Genomic DNA, 17661 nt, shown 5'->3' on the forward strand with positions numbered 1-17661 from the left:
GTATGGGGGGCTGATATAGTGGGGTGGCATTATACTGTATGGGGGGGCTGATATGGGGAGCATTATACGGTATGGGGCTGTTATGGGGGGCAGTATACGTTATGGGGCATTATACTGTGTGGGGGCAGCTATGGGAGCATTAACTGTGTGGGGGCATTATACTATGGGGGCTGTTGGGCAAGGCGTCTGGGCATAGGAGCGTGCACGGTTCTGATGATGATGGTGGTGCTGGGGAGGGGTAGGGGGGCCCAAGCTGAATTCTTGCACCCGGGCCCATGAGCCTTTAGCTACGCCCCTGACCTCAATAAATCTTTAAGGTTCTCACCCAGCTGATTCGGTCAACCAGGATTAATATGAGATTCTGCTGATCGTTGAGAAAGTTCCAGGAGGTATGAAACATACTAATGAACTGACCATACTAACTGTACTAATTGGAGTGTTTCTTTTACGCTGTGTGAAAAGGACAGTCTTTTGGCATCCATCTGGTGAATGGGGCACTGTGTTTGGCAGGGATTTCCCGGTGCATATGCCTAATGTACACTGCAGACGCAGTATGAATAGACCCTTACCGCTATTAGCTTAATTTTTTTTTAATTCGATGCCACCACTTAAAATTCTATATACCATGAAATGGCTGCACTTGACACAATAGCATAAATATTGAATTAGGACTTGAAAAATGACTTAAATATTATTACCGTATAGTAACTATCATCAGCTCCAAGAGCCTTAGAGAGCCCAAAATCACTGATCTTCGCATAGTGCTGGTTCACCAAAAGGACATTGCGAGCAGCCAAGTCACGGTGTACAAAGTTGTGTTCTTCAAGGTACTTCATTCCCAAAGACACTTGGTGCATTAGTTCTACAACATTATTGATTGGAATCTCTTCCCTACAAGAGATGTACAATAAGACGTTTATTATAAATCAAGAAGTGGCATTCAGCATTCTAAAAAACATATTATATTAAAAGACCATGCTGTACCTTTAGTAATGAATCATTTTAGCCAAAAATATAATTTAGCATTTGGTAAAATCTGATCTATTTAGAAAAGCTGTAACATTTCTTTAGAAGAGAAGAATCTTTTACTAAACTACTCATTAGCAATTGGAATTTGGAATGTTTCCTTAATAAAAAAAAAACATATATGACTCGAAGGCTGTGTTCACATCTGTGTCGGAGGCTCAATTAGCCAAAAATCCCAGACTTATAGGGATTTTCCCAAGAGGGACATTTATGACATATCCACAGGATATGTCATAAAAGTCAGATAGATGCAGATCTCACCTCTGGGTCCCGCACGTATCTCTAGAACGGGGCCCCCTAAACCCCGTTCCAGCTTTTTGTACTCATGCTGCCTCCCGGCCACTTCCTGATTACATGGTCGGGAGTTATGAAAACAGCGTAACACGCTGAGCTACACTGTTTCTGCAACTCCCATAGTAGTGAATGGCAAATACGGAAGCAGCGTAGCATGCGAGCTGCTCTGTTTCCGTAACTACTATTCAGTTCTATGGGAGTTCGAGTTACGCTGTTTCCTTAACTCCCGACTATGTAATCAGTAAGTGGCCGGGAGGCAACGTGATCACAGGTGATAAACAAGGTTTAGGGGACCCCGTTCTAGAGATAGGTGTGGGTCCCAGAGGTGGGACCTGCATCTATCTGACATTTATGACATATCCTGTGGATACAGTGACGTAACTACCGCCGTAGCAGCTGTAGCGGCTGCTACGGGGCCGGCGGCATGAGCGGGCCCGTGTCGCCCGCCAGCACGGGCCCCCACCATGGCCGGAGGCTCCGCTAGCAGCCGCTATGGCTGCTACAGCGCGACGCCACTGAACACTACGGCAGAGCAGGGAGGTATCTCCCTGCTCTGCCTTTAAACAAAAGACATGTATCCTCTATCCACAGGATAGGGGATACATGTGTGATCGCTGGCATTGATAGGGTGAACGGGGGACTGAAAGTCCCCTGAAGTTCTCCATCACAAACCTCGGACTTGGGGCTGCATGGCGTTACCTACAGGGGGGGCTGTATAGCGTTACCTACAGGGGTGGCTGTATAGCGTTACCTACAGGGGGCTGTATAGCCTTATCTACCCCCCCTGTAGGTAACACCATACAGCCCCCTCTGTAGATAACTCCATACAGCCCCCCTGTAGATAATGCCATACAGACCCCCTTGTAGATAACGCCATACAGCCCCCCTGTAGATAAGGCTATACAGCCCCCCCTGTAGGTAACGCTATACAGCGCCCCTGTAGATAAGGCCATACAGACCCCCTTGTAGATAACGCCATACAGCCCCCCTGTAGATAACACCATACAGCCCCCACTGTAGAGAACGCCATACAGCCCCCACTGTAGAGAACGCCATACAGCCCCCACTGTAGAGAACGCCATACAGCCCAGGGGGTAGAGAACGCCATACAGCCCAGGGGGTAGATAACGCCATACAGCCCCCTTTGTAGATAACGCCATACAGCCCCCTCTGTAGATATCTACAAAGGGGGCTGTATGGCGTTATCTACAGGGGGGACTCTGTATGGCGTTATCTACAGGGGGGGCTGTAAAAAAGGCACTATCTACAAGGGGGGGTTGTGTGACACCCAGGGGAGGGGGGGCCCCAGTAAAAAGCCCAGTCTTTCCTAGTTACGCCCCTGTGTGGATATGTCATAAATGTCTCTGATGGGAAAACCCCTTTAATAGTGCAGCCTGCAGTGCTATTTTCTCTGGCAAAATGACTGATGCAATGATGGAAACCCGACAGAACTCATTAAAGTTAATGAGGGGAATTTATTGACTTTTCTGTGCTAGTTGTTTGGCATAGAAAAATCGCAAATGGCTCAAAAGTCGCAGTTTGCTGTAAAAATTTTAACTTATGTGTAACTTTTTTTAAAGTGGGCGGAGCTTAACTAAAGGGGGCAAGGCCGTGGCCTGATAAATTTACCATGATTTATGTCAGAATCTACGCCAGCTCGTGACTGGTGTAGAGTTCAATTTCTGCAGCGTGGACGGCTAGAGATACCCCGAATTTATCAAGAGGGATGCGCCTTTTAATAAATGAGGCACATTTTACTCCAATGCTTTGTATATTAATACTGGCATATGAAACCCCAGTCTTAATAAATTCCTCCCAATGGGTTCCGTTGGGCACGGTTCGTGTACGTCTCTTGACGGACCCAACATTTCCATTATTTTCGCTATTCTTTTCCTATTAAAGAACAGAATAATGGAAATATGAGCGCAGATGTTAACAGAGCCTAAAACAACAATAGTGATATATTTTTTTCTTTTTTGACAAATATAAGCCTTGTAAGCAAATTTCTTCGACAGACCTTAACCCCTTAATACCGAAGGTGTTTTAAACCTTAGTGACCAGAGCAATTTTCGCAGTTTTGCTATTCACAGATGTAACACAGTATAACTCTGTATGTGTTTTATGTATCGATGTGAATTTTGCCGTTTTCTTGGGACATGTAGTGCTTCCTTTTTGTGGTATATATGTATAGGTAACATTTTTTTTACTTTTTTTATAGCCGTGGAAAGACAAAAAAAAAGAAAAATTTAGATTTTTCATAATTTAAAATGTAACAGTTTGAAAATAAAAGTAATTGTATCATACAAATGTATTGCAATATATTTGGAGGTGTAGTTTATTTTTTTTGACCAGAAATATAGTATAAAACACAAGTGCCCCTTTTTCCAATTGCGCACTAAAATGTCTTATTTTCGTTTTTTACACCATGGTATTAATGCATGGGTAATGGACTTGAAGTCCAATAAATTATTGTAAAAAAACATTGTGTTCTACAAACTAGACACTCTAAAGTCTATTTCTAGCAGTTCAATTTATGTTTTAACCCTTCACACTTTTTACAGAATTTGTCCAAACTTGGGCCAAAAAAATGTAAATTGCATTTTTTTTTTACAAAAGTGTAATTTTCTTAAGCCATTTCGAAACACCATATGACATACTGGTAAAAGTGACGCCTTTCCACATTCTGCTATTTCTCCCGTGTACGGCGATACCAAATATGTTTGTCTAATCTATTATATGGACCCGTTATAGGGCATATCATAGAAGGAGTTCATTTTGGCTTTTGGAGGCCTGTCACACCAGAATTAATTTTAGTGCACCATGCTGCATTTGCCATAGTACTGGAGTGGCAGACTGTCAGAATTTACCAAAAATTACCATGATACAAAAAAATACACACCCCAAATTCTATTTCTAGTGGTTCAATTTCTGTTTTAACCCTTCACACTTTTTACAGAATTTGTCCAAACTTGGGCCCAAAAAATTTAAATTGCATTTTTATTTTACAAAAGTGTCCTTTTCTTAAGCCATTTTTGAGAAAAACCATATGACATACTGATAAAAGTGACACCTTTCCACATTCCGCTATTTCTCCCGTATACGGTGATACCAAATATGTGTGTCTAATCTATTATACGGACCCGTTATAGGGCATATCATAGAAGGAGTCCATTTTGGCTTTTGGAGGCCTTTTTACGCCAGAGCTGATTTTAGGGAACCACGCTATACTTGCTGTGGTACTGCAAGTCATTTTGACAAGTATAAATGTCCTGCTAATATTCATCTAGGGGTATAGTGAGTATTTTTAATAGGTGGAAAGAAGTAAAAAATAGTTTTTTCCAGAAAATACAGTATTGCTGCATTTTTACAGTGAAACATTATCCAATATCCAATTGGTTCTCCCTACAAAAACAGTGTGAAAGTAAATGAGTTAATAATGTGGGTAATATTACGGCCTTTGCCTTCATAGGTTCTAAAGGCAGATGTGTAGCCTGTACTGCTCTCACAGAGCTTGTAGATTTTAACCCCATATTTTGCTCTCTTTGAGGGGATGTACTGGCGGAATGAGAGCCTGCCTCTGTAACTCATCAGCGATTCATCCACTGCTAGGTTTTTTTCGGGGCTGTACACCGGCATAAATGACTCCTCCAAATTTTTTATCAGGGGCTGTAATGACGGGGGTAAGGAAACAGACAAGTGAGCCCTAATCTACCCGCCACTCAGTCCCTGCCTACTTGCAACGACCCGCCCTAGGCGACGGGGTACAACTGGGCGACGGTCCCTACGCTCAATAAGTGCACGACAGACAAACAGACAAGGGTACACAGAAGCAAGGGAAAAGGGGCAGTTGCCCACGGCAACACCGTGAGCAACAAGAGTGGTAAACGAGCCGAGTCAAACCAGGAGTGTACGAGGTACCAAACGCAGAGCAGGAGAGTAGTGAACAAGCCGAGTCAAACCAGGAGTGTACGAGGTACCAAACGCAGAGCAGGAGAGTAGTCAGTAAGCCAGGGTCAATATGAAGCAGGGTCAAATAGTTCAAGAAGCTGCAGCAGGGCCAGGAAACCAAACGAGAAGAATCACAAGCAAGGAGGAACAGGAAAGGCAGGTATAAATAGACAGATGGCGGGAGCTAGCTCCGTCTGGCCAGGCTGTGATAGGCTCTCCCCCTCCTAAGCCTGCCATCCTGAGTGGTGTAAGATGGAGTCAGTCTCACAGACATAGAAGCAGGTGCAGACTGATTACCTATGGGCGTAGATACAGAAGCTGTGCCTGGCAGATCCTTAACAGGGGCCTTATTTTATACAGGCGGTCACGGCCTGGATCACTACGGGGGTGGGGGGACGGCTCTGGTGATTGTCGTTAAAATGAAGGAAGCGCATTAGCACCTCATATCTGCTTCTGGTCATAGCGTCTGGAAAAACAGGTGTGGCATGTGTAGGGCTTGTTGCCCAATATGACCGGATTGAGGGCTTTTTCACTAACCCCATGTTGAGAATGAGACCCAATTTTTTTTTAAGTTCGCCAGTATTTGTGGTGCCACTGCTTTGCATAGGAAGACGTTGGCTTTTCAGCAAATAATTGGCGAGTATACAGATTGGTTTGGTTAACAACCAGCTCCAATAGTTCATCTGTAATGAATATTTTTTAAAAATCGAGGGCTGTAAAATTTTCCAAGTTAATATTTATCCCTGTTGTGGCAATAAATTCTGGGATATTAGGGGAAAATTACTCTGTGGGTACCCACTCAATATATTCTGGGGGAATAGAGTAGGCCGTGTTTTGTGGTACTTCTGCGACATGCCCTGTGCTTGTGGACTCTGCAGCGACACTTGCATTTGCAGAAAGCGTATCACTGTCGTCGCTATCACTGGTAGACAACATTTCTACCTCGGACCTGGTTTCTGTATGGCTTTCATCAGAGTCAGAAATTAACATGGCGTATGCCTCTTCCACCGTGAACCTTCTATGGGCCATTGTAATTACACACACATAGAACAAAGACTGTAACCAGACGCACATGCAGACAAATTTTATTATTTTTTCGTAACTTTTTTTTTTCACAGACAAAAATACACAGACATCACACATGTACGCTACACAAAAACCCCAGGCTAACCCTAGAATAGAACCTAGGCTAACCCTAGACTAAATTGAGTCAGGAATTGGGGAAAGAGGAAAGATGTGGTCTGTGGGTAAATTAATATTTAACTTTTATTGATCTGCATTAAAATTGTTAAAAGTCCATTGGTGCAAACTGGTATGTGTGAGTGACCCCCAAACTCACATACCCTTGGCCACGAATTGTATAGTGAGGTATTGTAATGAGTGATTGTGCTGTCACTGATGCTCAAATGAAATCCACAGATCACTGAGCTGAGGATGTCAAATGACGTTAGCAGACGTTAGCAAATGATGTGAGCAGCCTGAGTGGCTCGAACGTGCAACCATGACCTGCAGCACATCTGGGACGTCTTTGGTCGGCAATTGTAAAGGGAGCTGTTAGCAGCCAAACTGGATGATTTGCATGCCCAAGTGGATTCAGCGTGGCATAACATTCCTCAGACAACCATTAATAACCTCATTGATAGCATGGCAAGGCGTGTAAGTGCAGGTATTTCTGCACGTGGTGCTCTTACTCGATACAGAATAAATCAAGATGTTTGGATTATTTTGTTTACAATTTATTTATTATTTGCATATCATTAACATGTTTATCGATCCTGTAATTTCCAAAATTCCATAATCTTTCCTTCTTGGTGTTGAAATTTCAAAGTTGAGGAGTGTGCATATATTGTATGTAATATATTGTATATTGTATGTAAATATAATTTCCTGCCTTAGAGCACCATTATTTACCCTTTCACCCAGGGGTGGGATCTGACCAATCCTCTCGAAGGGGTTGTTAAAATAATAGCAGATTCGCAGAACCGAGATCCTGACCCAGTCCACTTACCATCAATTGAGCAGTCTGACTAGCGCTGATGGGTTAACAGAGTTATCAGTTCCCTGCCCTAACATTTGGCGCTTTACCTGTGATGCAGGCAGCGTGATTACATCATTGCGCCACCTGTGTTCTTCCACTGGAGCACGCCAGGTGAGAAAAGGACAGGCCTGCTTCGCTGGAGGACAAGTTGGGAACAAAGACAGGTCAGTATGTAGCATTTATTTTGTTTAATGGGCTCTGTGAGTGGCAAATTATACAGGGGGCACTGTAATTGGCACTTTATACAGGGGTCACTGTGTGTGGCACTATCTACGAGAGACACTGTGTGGCACTATCTACAGGGGGCACTGTGTGATGGTATATACAGGGGCACAATGAATGGCATTATATTCAGGGGCACAGCTTGTGACACTATTTTTATTGGAGCTCTGTGTGTGTGGTGCTTTAATTCACAGTGTGTGACACAAATCTATTTAGAGGCACAGTGTGCAGCTGTATATTCAGGGGCATCTGAAGTGAGATGATGGGTGGTATCATTCTGAAACAGCAACTCCCAGCATATCCTTACCATTGTCCAGGTCTAACTGGGAGGTTTGGTTTCACATGGTACAAACGTATATGGCAGGGTTTAAACTGAAATCTGCATATAATTTAAGTACTGAGCTGTATTTTTGCTGGAACTTTTTATATATATACACCCCCGTTCAAAAGTTTAGGATCACTTAGAAATTTCCTTATTTTTGAAAGAAAAGCACAGTTTTTTTCAATGAAGATAACATTAAATTAATCAGAAATACACTCTATACATTGTTAATGTGCTATATGACTATTCTAGCTGCAAACGTCTGGTTTTTAATGCAATATCTACATAGGTGTATAGAGGCCCATTTCCAGCAACCACCACTCCAGTGTTCTAATGGTACATTGTGTTTGCTAACTGTGTTAGAAGGCTAATGGATGATTAGAAAACACTTGAAAACCCTCGTGCAATTATGTTAGCACCGCTGTAAACAGTTTTGCTGTTTAGAGGAGCTATAAAACTGACCTTCCTTTGAGCTAGTTGAGAATCTGGAGCATTACATTTCTGGGTTCGATTAAACTCTCAAAATGGGTAGAAAAGGAGAGCTTTCATGTGAAACTCGACAGTCTATTCCTGTTCTTAGAAATGAAGGCTATTCCATGCGAGAAATTGCCAAGAAACTGAAGATTTCCTACAACGGTGTGTACTACTCCCTTCAGAGGACAGCACACACAGGCTCTAACCAGAGTAGAAAGAGAAGTGGGAGGCTCAGCTGCATAACTGAGCAACAAGACAAGTACATTAGAGTCTCTAGTTTGAGAAATAGACGCCACTCAGGTCCTCAACTGGCAGCTTCATTAAATAGTACCCGCAAAACGCCAGTGTCAACGTCTACAGTGAAGAGGCGACTCCGGGATGCTGGCCTTCAGGGCAGAGTAGCAAAGAAAAAGCCATATCTGAGACTGGCTAATAAAAGGAAAATATTAATATGGGCAAAAGCACACAGACATTGGACAGAGGAAGATTGGAAAAAAGTGTTATGGACAGACGAATCAAAGTTTGAGGTGTTTGGATCACACAGAAGAACATTTGTGAGACGCAGGACAACTGAAAAGATGCTGGAAGAGTGCCTGACGCCATCTGTCAAGCATGGTGGAGGTAATGTGATGGTCTGGGGTTGCTTTGGAGCTGGTAAAGTGGGATGTACAAGGTAAAAGGGATTTTGAATAAGGAAGGCTATGACTCAATTTTGCAACGCCATGCCATACCCTGTGGACAGCGCTTGATTGGAGCCAATTTCATCCTACAACAGGACAATGACCCAAAGCACACCTCCAAATTATTCAAGAACTATTTAGGGAAGAAGCAGGCAGCTGGTATTCTATCTGTAATGGAGTGGCCAGCGCAGTCACCAGATCTCAACCCCATAGAGCTGTTGTGGGAGCAGCTTGACCGTATGGTACGCAAAAAGTGCCCATCAAGCCAATACAACTTGTGGGAGGGCCTTCTGGAAGCATGGGGTGAAATTTCTCCCGATTACCTCAGGAAATTAACAGCTAGAATGCCAAAGGTCTGCAATGCTGTAATTGCTGCAAATGGAGCATTCTTTGACGAAAGCAAAGTTTGAAGGAGAAAATTATTATTTCAAATAAAAATCATTATTTCTAACCTTGTCAATGTCTTGACTATATTTTCTAGTCATTTTGCAACTCATTTGATAAATATAAGTGTGAGTTTTCATGGAAAACACAAAATTGTCTGGGTGACACCAAACTTTTGAACGGTAGTGTATATATATATATATATATATATATATATAGTCTCCTGGAAGGCTGGCCGATGTAAAAGGGGGTTCATTTAATAATAGCGGGGTTCACTGGCTAGTGTCGCCCACTACTACTACCTCCTTTATATCAGGGACACTGTAATGACAGGGATAGGGAAACAGACAAATGAGCCCTAATCTACCCGCCACTCAGTCCCTGCCTACTTGCAACGACCCGCCCTAGGCGACAGGGTACAACTGGGCGACGGTCCCTACGCTCAGTAAGTGCACGACAGACAACCAGACAAGGAAGCACAGAACAAAGGGAAACGGGGTAGAACCTCCCTATTTGTAAGTAGATTTAGCTTTAGTGCATATTTATTTATATTTAGTGGTTTAGGTGGCATTAGTTTCGCAGGGTGCTGTCGCCATTTTTTGTCTGCTATATATATATATATATATATATATATATATAGATAGATAGATATATATATATAGATATATATATATATATATATGAATTTTGTTCTGGTGCTGTATTTATGTATTGAGCTTGGTTCTGGTTCTGTATATATGTACATAAGCTTGGTTCTGGTGCAGTATTTATGCACTGAGCTTGGGTCTGGATCTGTATGTATGTACTGAGCTTTGTTCTGGTGTATTTATGTACTGAGCTTTGTTCTGGCGCTGTATATATGTACTGAGCTTGTTTCTGGGGCTGTATATTTGTACTGAGCTTGGCTCCGGTGTACTGAGCATTGTTCTGGTACTGTATTTATGTACTGAGCTTGGTTTTGGTGCTGTATTTATGTACTGAGTGTCACGGTCTGTGGGTATGTGGATCCACTAGGCTGCACCGCCGTAGCAGGGAGGCAGCTGGCCAAACAACAGAGCACACAAGCAATACAAAGTCCCACAGTAGGGTACCTGAATAGTCCAGACAGTGGTCGAGGCTTTAGCACGGATGTAGCGGATAACAGCAGGTGAAGTAGGACACGACTCCAGCACTAACAGGCTCAGGAACAAGAACACAGCACAGGATACAGGCAACCGGGCATGGGTAACAACAGGAACAGGGTAACACTAAGGGACCATTTGCAAGACTGACATGGGAATACTAACAACGCTCAGGCAATGAGCAAAGGAGCAGGGCCCTTCTTATAGTCCAGGGGAATCAAGTGATGATGATTATTCCCATGTGTGCGCGCTAGCCCTACGGGACACAGAGGACCGGATGCGAAAGTGAGCGCTGGCGTCTCCTGGGAAGGAGATGCGAGCCAGCGCTCAAAGATTCATCCATGGCTTCGGCTGCCGGAGAGTAAGTAATCCCGACGGTCCGCGGCCATGGACGCTGCACTGAACTTGGTTCTGGGGCTGTATTTATGTACTGAGCTTTGTTCTGGTGCAGTATATTTGTACTGAGCTTGGTTCTGGTACTTGTTTTAGGTGCAGAACTTTGTTCTGGTGCTGTTTTTATGTACTGACGTTAGTTTTGGTGCTATATATAATTACTGAGCTTGGTTCTGGTACTGTTTTTAGGTACTGAACTTGGTTTTGGTGCTGTATTTATGCACTGAGTAAGTAGCAGGTGCTATATTTAAGTACTAAGCATGGTATGCTGTTGTATGTATGCTATGCACTTGGTTATTGTGCTGTATATATATGTACTGAGCTTGGTACTGGCACCATATCTCTGTATTAAGCTTGATTCTGACAACACATTTTTTTGCACTGGGCTTGGTTCTGGCACCATATTTATGTTCTGGGCTAGGATCCTGCACCGTATTTTTGTACTGGGCTTGGTTCTGGCACTGTATTTTTGTACTGAGCTTTGTTCTGGTGCTGTATATATGTACTGAACTTGGTTCTGTTTCTGTAGTCATGTACTAAACTTGGTTCTGGTGCTGTATTTATTTTATAAGCTTGGTTCTGGTACTATATTTATGTACTGAGCTTGGTTCTTGTCCTGTATTTATGTACTGGGCTTGGTTTTAGTACTGTATTTATGTCATGAGCTTTGTTCTGGTGCTGTATTTATGTACTGAGCTTGGTATTGTTACTCTATTTATGCATAAATCCCTGCCGCCGGGTCTCGTGCCTCTCTTGGCGCTTCCCATCTTCTGCGGCTCATGGCTGCCTGATCCCTTGTGCGTGTGCTCTGGCCGCCCGTTAAAGGGCCAGTGCGCGTAAAATTCTAAAAGTTACACCCCTGCTGTGTCCCAGGACTATTTAAGGCACCTCCTCCATCTCCCAAGTGCTTGAGCAATGTTGTTGCTAAAATTGTGTTAGTCTGCAAAGGTTTCATAGCCTGTTTTTGTCTGTGACTACTTCAGTATCCGTGTCCGGTGTCTGTGTCAAGTCCAGTGTCCGTGACGACCTCAGTATCTGTGTCCAGTGTCTGTGACAAGTCCAGTTACTGCGTCCAGTGTCCGAGGCCAGTTCTGCTTCCGATAATCCAGCAGAAGCCAGCTTCCGATAATCCAGCACAAGCCAGCTTCAGATAATGCAGCACAAGCCAGTATTCCAGTAAAAGCCAGCTCCCAGCTATCCGGCACCAGCCTGCCATCCAGGTACCACCGACCAGTGACTGTCCTATATTTGTTTGACCAGCTGCTACTCCGTTACGGCGGAGTGGCCCACTAGGTTCACTTCCCCAGTGGACTTGACATAAAGCTTGATTTTGGTGCTTTATTTTTGTACAGAGCTTGGTTCTGGTGCTATGTACTAATCTTAGTTCTGAAACCTGCTTGAATATGATTCTATCTTTGTAAACGTAGCTTTTGTATTTGGGGGTTGTAGCAAATAGCGGAGAGATTTGCCACGGCATGCTGTTCACGCCGCACTGTTCTCCACCCTTCTCACAGTGCAAAGCCAAATTAAACTGGCTGAGACTGATTAGGTTACTGAATTTGCACATATAGATCTACTGTATTTGTAATGGGTGAGTTTAATAAAACAAGTGTAGGTAGGTATGTATGCTTTTATATACATAGTGCGGCAACCTAGTTAAAAATCCTGGACAGGGAGCCACACAAGCTTGGAAAGAGTCCACATTAATGTAGTGTATTTTAAATATTGTAATTATATTATTTCATTATTGGTGTAATAATAAATGGCGGTGCAACACCAGTTACTCAATGGTTTCTGTCCCCCTCTTCATAATATTCAGAGATTCTCCGGTGACTGGTATAGTACGAACGGACTAAAGCAGGGCAAATGTGATGACTATTTTCAAAAAGTGCTCTAGATCTTTCCCGAATAATTACAGACCAGTAAGCTTAAAATCCATCGTGGGAAAAATATTTGAGTGCCTATTGAGGGACTATAAACAGGAGTATGTGACAAAAAATAGTATTATAAGTAACAGCCAGCACGGTTTTACTAAGGACAAAAGTTGTCAACCCAACCTGATTTGTTTTTATGAAAAGGTGAATAGAAGTCTAGACAGAGGGGCCGCTCTGAATATAGTGTTTTTGGACTTTGCAAAGTCATTTGACACGGTCCCTCATAGACGCCTAATGTGTAAACTAAGGTCTATAGGTTTAGAAAGTATAGTTTGTAATTGGATTGAAAATTGGCTCAAGGACCGTATCTAAAGAGTTGTGGTCAATGATTCCTACTCTGAATGGTCCCCGGTTATAAGTGGTGTACCAGGGCTCAGTACTGCGACCACTATTATTCAATTTATTTATTACTTATATAGAGGATGGGATTATTAGCACTATTTCTACTTTTGCAGATTACACCAAGCTGTGTAATATTGTTCAGTCTATGGAAGATATTTGTAAATTACAAGCTGATTTGGACACACTGAGTGTTTGTGCATCCCCTTGGCAAATGAGATTTAATGTAGATAAATGTAAAGTTATGCACCTCGGTACGAACAACCTGCATGCCTCATATGTCCTAGGGGGAGCTACACTGGGGCATTCACTTGTTGAGAAGGATCTAGGTGTACTTGAAGACCATAAACTAAATAACAGCATGCAATGTCAATCAGCTGCTTCTAAGCCAGCAAGATATTGTCGTGTATTAAGAGGCATGGACTCGCGGGACAGGGATATAATATTACCACTTTATAAAGCATTAGTGCAGCCTCATATAGAATATGCAGTTGAGTTCTGGGCTCCAGTTCATAGTAAAGATGCCCTGGAGTTGGAAAAAATGCAAAGAAGAGCAACTAAACTAATAAGAATCATGGAGAATCTAAGTTATGAGGAAATATTAAAATAATTAAATCTATTTAGCCTTGAAAAGAGATGACTAAGGCGGGAAATTCTTAACTTACAAGAAATATAGTGAAAACCTGTTCCATTCAAACCCCCCTCAAAAACAAGGGGGCACACCCTCCATCTGGAGAAAAAAAGGTTCAATCTCCAGAGATGACAAGCCTTCTTTATTGTGAGAACTGTGAGGCCCCATGCACACGACCGTAAAAAAAACCTCAGTAATTGCGGACCGCAATACGGTCCACAATTACGGATCCGCCCGGTTCTATTGGCCATGGAAACCTTTCTGTATCACTACGGTAGGGTGTTCGTGCCGTAGAACCGTTCCGGGAATTATGGAGCATGTCCTACTTATCAATTTTTATGGGCTGTGCTCCCATACTTTATTAGTGCTCTCAATCGCGGGCCGTGATTACGGGCACGGCTGTGTGCATGAGGCCTGAATCTGTGGAATGGCCTGCCGCAGGAGCTGGTCACAGCAGGAACAGGCTTTAAAAAAGACATATAATTTCCTAGAATGAAAAAATATCAGATCCTTTGTGACTGCGTAGAATCTTGTTTCATCCCTTCCCTTTCTCCCATCCCTTGGTTGTACATGATGGACAAATGTCTTTTTTCAACCATACTAACTATGTACTAACCCGGGAACATATATCTTTGTCGGCAAATTAGAGAACCTGTTGTTAATATTTGAATCCTACCACTGCCTTCACCATCATAAACTATATATTAATAAGCTATATAATTATATTGTTATATAATATTAACTCCTTGAACCCTTCTTGCCACTGCCACTTTTGGACTGTCTGACAGAGCCCCATTTTTCAAATCTGACGTGTCACTTTATGTGGTAATAACATTGGAATGCTTTCACCTATCCAAGCGATTGTTGAGATTATTTTTTCGTAACAAATTATACTTTATGTCAGGGGTAAAATTTGGTCGATAAATTCATAGATTTTATTGTGAAAAACACCAAAATTTGGAGAAAAATATTTTAAAAACTGCACCCCTCAAAGTATTCAAACAGCATACAAAAAGTTTTTTTTTAACCCTTTAGGTGTTTCACAGGAATAAATTTACATATTTCACTTGTTTTTTTTGCAGAGATTCAATTTGAATCCATTTCTTTCTCTAACACAGCAAGTGTTAACAGAAAAACACAACTCAATATTTATTGCCCAGATTCTGCAATTCTTAGAAATATCCCACATGTGGCACTTGTGGGCCTCAGAAGCAAAGGAGCACCTTTGGGGCCTTCCTTTTATTAGAATATATTTTAGGCACCTTGTCAGGTTAGAAGAGGTCTGGTGGTGCCAAAACAAAGGAAACACCCCAAAAAATAGACCCCATTTTGGAAACTACACCCCACAAGGAATTAATCTAGAGGTATAGTGAGAATTTTAACCCTACAGGTGTTTCCATTTTGTAAATTATACCCCTTGAGAAATTAATCTAGGGGTATAGTGAGCATTTTCACCCCACAGGTTTTTCCTGAATTTATTAGAATTGGGACGTGAAAATAACCAAAATACTATTTTTTCCAATAAGATGAAGTTCTAGCTCAAAATTTTTCATTTTCACAAGGACTATAGGAAAAAAAGCACCTTAAAGTTTGTAAAGCATTTTCACCAGAGTACAGCAATAGAACTTATGTGATCTCAAACTGCTGTTTGGGCACATGCCATTTGGCTTTTTGTGTGCATATTTTGCTGAATTGGTTTTGGGAGCCATGTCGCATTTGCAGATCTTCCTGAGGTACTTGTACAGTAGAGATTTCACAGAAGTGACCCCATTTTCATGACTATACCTCTCAATAATCTAAATTAGGGATGTAGACCACACAGGTGTTTTATGGATTTTATTAGAATTAGGCCATGATAATTTAAATCTAAATTTTTTTCCAATAATATGTCATTTTAGCTCAACATTTTTTGTCTTTACAAGGAGTACAGGAGAAAAGGTACCCCAAAATTTGTTACACAATTTCTCTTGAGTAAGGCAATACCCCATATGTGGTCGTAAACTGCTATTTGGACACACAGCAAGGTTCTAAAGGGAAGGAGCGCTAATTGGTTAGTGGAGTGGAGATTTTACAACATTAGTTGTCGGACACCATGTTGCATTGAGCTAAGGTACCAGTACAGTGGAAAACCCTCAGAAATTGGAGTCTACATCCCTCAAGGAATTCATCTAGAGGTCTAGTGAGCATTTTGACCTTGCAGGTGTTTTTCAGAAATTAGTGCACATGTTGCAGATTGAAAATTGTCATTTTTACACAGATATGCAATTTCAGTGCCCAATATGCTGTTTCTAGCTTGTGCCACTGGACACACACACACCATAAATTATTAAGCGGGTTCTCCAGAGTACAGTAATATCCAATATGTGGTCATGAACTGCTGTTTCTGCACACTGCCAGGCTCAGAAGGACCGCCATTTGGCTTTTAGAGTGGTAGTTTATGAGTAATGGCTCTTAAAAGCTAGAAACACGTAAGAGGAGATGGACGCTTTATGTAATTTGCCCACTTTGCCTGTTTTTACCCGCTGGCTATTTCAATAAAGAAGAAGGGTAAGGCCACACTATGCGTCGTTGATGCGGTTTTGTTGCATTTGAAAACCGCATGCGGTCAACTGCATGCATTTTTTTTGTCTCTGTAATGCTGCAGTTCTGTTGTGTTTTTAACCAGTTCAGGACCGGGCTATTTTGAGCCTTCAGGACCAGACACCGTTTAGCCCTTTTTAGCACTCGTTAGTTAAACAGTTATAACTTTTTTATTTGTTGGGCTAGCGACGTGATTTTTGCGATGCTTTTTCAGTAGACAATGCAGGTTTACTTTTTTATCATTTTTATACACATCCTTCTTGCTATTTTAGAATTTTTTGGCTTAAAGTTTGAAAATAATAGTAAAAAAAATAAGCTTTTTTACCTTTCAGCAATTTTTTTTTGATAATAACATAAAATAAGACCTTTTATTTGTAATCGCCATTGTCTACCATAAATCTAAATATATTACATGTCTATATTAGGGTAATTGGGTCAGGTCTAGCGTTACGGCAATGATTGGCGGGGGGAAAGTTTTTTTTGGTGTGGGTATTTTATGTGCATTTATTATAAAAAAAAATTTGCACTCTACTTTTATTATTTTATTACTATGGTCTGTCCCTCAAAGGTAAAAAAAAACCTTTGGGGAACTTTATATATTTTTTTTCTTTCTTTTACACCATCTATTTCCACTGTAATTGGAGCTGCACAGCAGCCCCAGTTACAGGGGAAATCAGCCCTCTCATAGTGACGATTGTCACTAATAGGGCTGTGCTGGGTCTAGTAAGACCCAGCAGCAGTCTGCCACTAACGGCAACCGGCACATTGTAATATAATAGCAGCAGTCTGTCCATAACCAACATTTCACCATTGACTTCTATTGAAAAATTAGTCGCTGCAGTTTAAAAAATGCAACATAAACGCATCGTGTGGCCTTACCCGAATACTTTTATATTCCACAAGGAGTGCTGATCCTTTTCCTCTTGAAAATTGGTAGTAATTTTATTTGGGGATTTACTGGTGTTTCAGCTTATAATTTGGGGGCATATGTAAGCTGGGCGCAGTACATCAAGGCATAATAGCTTGATGTAATAGTGGGGTAAATGAATAATAAAATTAATAATCTATGGATTGTTGTGGTGCGCTTTCAACCAATCCCATATGCAAAGGCCAGGTTTTTTGGGGCAGGTGTCGCACTGATAAATGATAACTTTTTTGGGGTCCTTCCCTTGTTTGCAGTTTGGGGAACTTCACTGAGAAAGTGTTGCTATGCTATAATAAGGCAGCCTCAATTCCAGCGGAGATGATGACGTTTTGGGGCAGACGTGCTTGGGC

The 17661-nt window shown here is 41.9% G+C and overlaps 1 protein-coding gene across 1 annotated transcript in view; it reads right to left on the reverse strand.

The window, feature by feature from the left end:
* The window catches only part of ZAP70 (zeta chain of T cell receptor associated protein kinase 70), a 191166-nt gene that overhangs the window by 77861 nt on the left and 95644 nt on the right, over positions 1–17661 (reverse strand). The window contains exon 10 of the mRNA XM_075863202.1: positions 699–891. Within this exon, the coding sequence (XP_075719317.1) occupies positions 699–891 (193 nt within the window). The remainder of the gene's footprint in view (positions 1–698; positions 892–17661) is intronic.

Source organism: Rhinoderma darwinii, chromosome 1 (genome assembly GCF_050947455.1).
Source record: "Rhinoderma darwinii isolate aRhiDar2 chromosome 1, aRhiDar2.hap1, whole genome shotgun sequence".
Classification (NCBI taxonomy): Eukaryota; Metazoa; Chordata; class Amphibia; order Anura; family Rhinodermatidae; genus Rhinoderma; species Rhinoderma darwinii.